This window comes from Callospermophilus lateralis, chromosome 3, assembly GCF_048772815.1.
Source record: "Callospermophilus lateralis isolate mCalLat2 chromosome 3, mCalLat2.hap1, whole genome shotgun sequence".
Taxonomy (NCBI): Eukaryota; Metazoa; Chordata; class Mammalia; order Rodentia; family Sciuridae; genus Callospermophilus; species Callospermophilus lateralis.
The window spans coordinates 79,776,189-79,779,025 of NC_135307.1; the positions used below are offsets into that span (position 1 = coordinate 79,776,189).

Consider the following 2,837-nt stretch of genomic DNA (forward strand, 5'->3'; position numbering starts at 1 on the left):
AGAAATTTACTTTAAATATGAGGAAGAATGGGAAACACAGATTACATTAAGGTAAGATGATCAGGTTTGTGGTATAGGTCCTTAACATCATTGTTTGTGATCAGATCTTTTTTCATGAATAATACTGATTCTAAGTGTGACTAGAGCTTGAAATATATTTTCAACCCAAAGAAACAAGCAACACAGTTTTATTTGGATGGTGTTAATTAAGAGTATTATTATTAGTGTTGGACATATTTAGTACAGATCGTATCATCTGGGGTGATAAGGTTCTGTGTTTTAGATAAGTGAGGCATATGAAAGGTTGACACCTCTTAGTTTCTGAACTTCCTAAAGTGGGAGTATCGTTTGATAGTGTGCTTTTCTTAAATACAAAAGAAAAACAAAACACAACTATTATATACATGAAAGTGCTATAGAATTTATGTCTTTAAAGTCATTGGATATATTTTTCAGATGGTCAATTTATTACTTTATTTTGGTCTATAGTTCTTGAACAGGAGCTAAGATGCTGATTTTTGGTATATCAGAAGTCAAATGACTTCTGTTGATGTTAGATGGTGACATCTTTGGTAGCTGAAACCATAGGTGGCAACTGTCTTGCTAATCATGTTCATGGCTGAAGAAACACTTGAACTTCTGGTTTTAAGGTACTGTGCAAAGCAGAGAATCAGAATATTTTTCAGAGGACAGAATTATACACACTCATTGATTAATTAGTATCATGTAAATTAAGAGTAATAATATTCAATTTGCACTTCTGTAAGAACAAAGTCATATTGGAGGGCATTTTTTTTGTTGTTGTTTGTTAGGTTGTTTTTTTTTTTGTTTTTGTTTTACAATTTTTAGTGATGTCTCTTTATTGTAGGTACCAGAAAGGCTACCTGCCAGCATGTCCTGGCAACCTAAAATGCCCACAAAACATTTTGTTGAGAAAGACTGGATGTTCTCCTCAAAATCAATACACCTCTTAAACATGAAGCAATACTCTAGATACCTGGTCTTTCAAGTGAGATAATACTAAATTACAAAATCTATAGTCTCCTAGAAGTTCACAGGAGCTTGTATCCCAACTATATTTATGGGGATATGCATGTCTCCTTTCTTGATATAACCTCCTCACTGTTTTTCAAAAAATTAGCTTCCAAATAAACTAACTACACTTAAATTTAGTCTCACATACTGTTTGGAGGGAATGGATTTGAGCACTAACTAGAGTTTGCTCTACCTATATAACCATTTTTTAAGATGATTTCTGACATTCAACAAAGCAAGTTTAAGGTTACTTGAACAGTGTGGAAAACCAAAAGGATGTAGTTATATTTATGGCCAAATAATTTCAAATTAATATGTATAACCTTATTTATTCAATTTCTCCCTCTCCGCCCCCCCCCCCAGAAATTGATAATGGATTATCATTTTGAAGTTAGTAAAAAGAAATGAGCAAATGCTCTGGAGGAGGAGAAGACATAGTCTTCCTGTGGGTAGGCACAAGATGTTGAGGTAGCTGACATATTCAATTGGCCATGTTAACTGGCAAATGCCTAAATGTAAATGTCCAAAAGTCAGGTGGATGTATGGTTTCAGTGTCCGAGGTCAGCAAAATCTGTCATAATGAAGCCATTTGCTCAGTCTTTGTATTGCTATCTTTATATCTTTGTTTCTCAATGTATAGATGAGAGGATTCAAGGCAGGGGTGATAGTAAAATCAACAATAAACATGTATTTGTCAACTGATGATGTGGGAAAAGGCCACATATAGATAAATATGCATGGAGTGAAAAATAGAACCACCACAGTGATGTGAGCTGACAATGTGCCAAGAGCCTTGGACAAGTCCCCAGAGGAACGTTTCCAGACAGTGACCAAAATGAAGACATAGGAAAGGAGGAGCAGCAAGAAGGTACCTATGGTTAGGACGCCACTGTTGGCAGTAACAACAAACTCAAACTTGGCTGCATCAGAGCATGCAAGCTGTATGATCCTGGGAAAGTCACAACAAAAGCTGTCTATTTCATTAGGACCACAAAAAGGCAAGTTGATAACAAATGAAAACTGAGTTATAGCATGGATCACTCCCATTACCCAGCTGATGACTATCAACAGAACACATGTTTTGGGGCTCATAATGGTCAAGTAGTGGAGAGGTTTGCAGATGGCTACATACCTGTCAAATGCCATGGCTATGAGCAGCACCATTTCTGTTCCTCCCAAAGCGTGAATGAAGCACGTCTGTGTCATACAGCTTTGGAAGGAAATTACTTTGTGTTCTGTTAACAGGTCTGTGATCATCCTGGGAACTGCAGTGGAGGAAACGCCAATATCATTCAAGGACAGGTTGGCCAACAGGAAGTACATAGGAGAATGTAAGTGAGAATCAACAATTATCAAAAAGACAACAAAGAAGTTTCCCAGGATGATCCCTAAGTAGAGCAAGGAGAATGTTATCGTGAGAATAACTCTAGTTTCCCAAGAACCTGAGAGTCCCAGCAGCACAAACTCAGAAACCACAGAGCCATTCAGTCCATCCATTGCTTTGATGGTAAGAATTGGTTTTAAACCACCTGTGAATATAATATGATGAAGAGTCAGAATTCGTGGTATTAATATGGGCTCCCCATTCTGTGGGTCAAAAAGCCTTAGTAAAAATCATTGAATTCACTAACCAACAAGTAAATAAGTAAAGTAATAGAAGCAGCAAATTATTGTGATTTAATTAAAAGAAAATTATACTGTGTACTATATGAGAATAAAATAATTTATTTCCTTTTTGCTATGACCAGAAACTTTTGTTATTCTTGCATTGCCTCTTTCTGTTTTTTTCCCTAGTCTTAAGA

The 2,837-nt window shown here is 36.1% G+C and overlaps 1 protein-coding gene across 1 annotated transcript; it reads right to left on the reverse strand.

The window, feature by feature from the left end:
- Positions 1-1,596: 1,596 nt before the first annotated feature.
- Positions 1,597-2,532, reverse strand: LOC143394717 (olfactory receptor 4F15-like). Its single transcript, XM_076849371.2, has one exon. It carries the CDS (start codon positions 2,530-2,532, stop codon positions 1,597-1,599), a length of 936 nt encoding a protein of 311 aa, XP_076705486.2.
- Between the last annotated feature and the right edge of the window lie 305 nt (positions 2,533-2,837).

What these genes read in the sequence shown, in the direction of transcription:
- LOC143394717 (XM_076849371.2), bottom strand. Translation starts at nt 2,532, where the DNA reads ATGGATGGACTGAATGGCTCTGTGGTTTCTGAGTTTGTGCTGCTGGGA.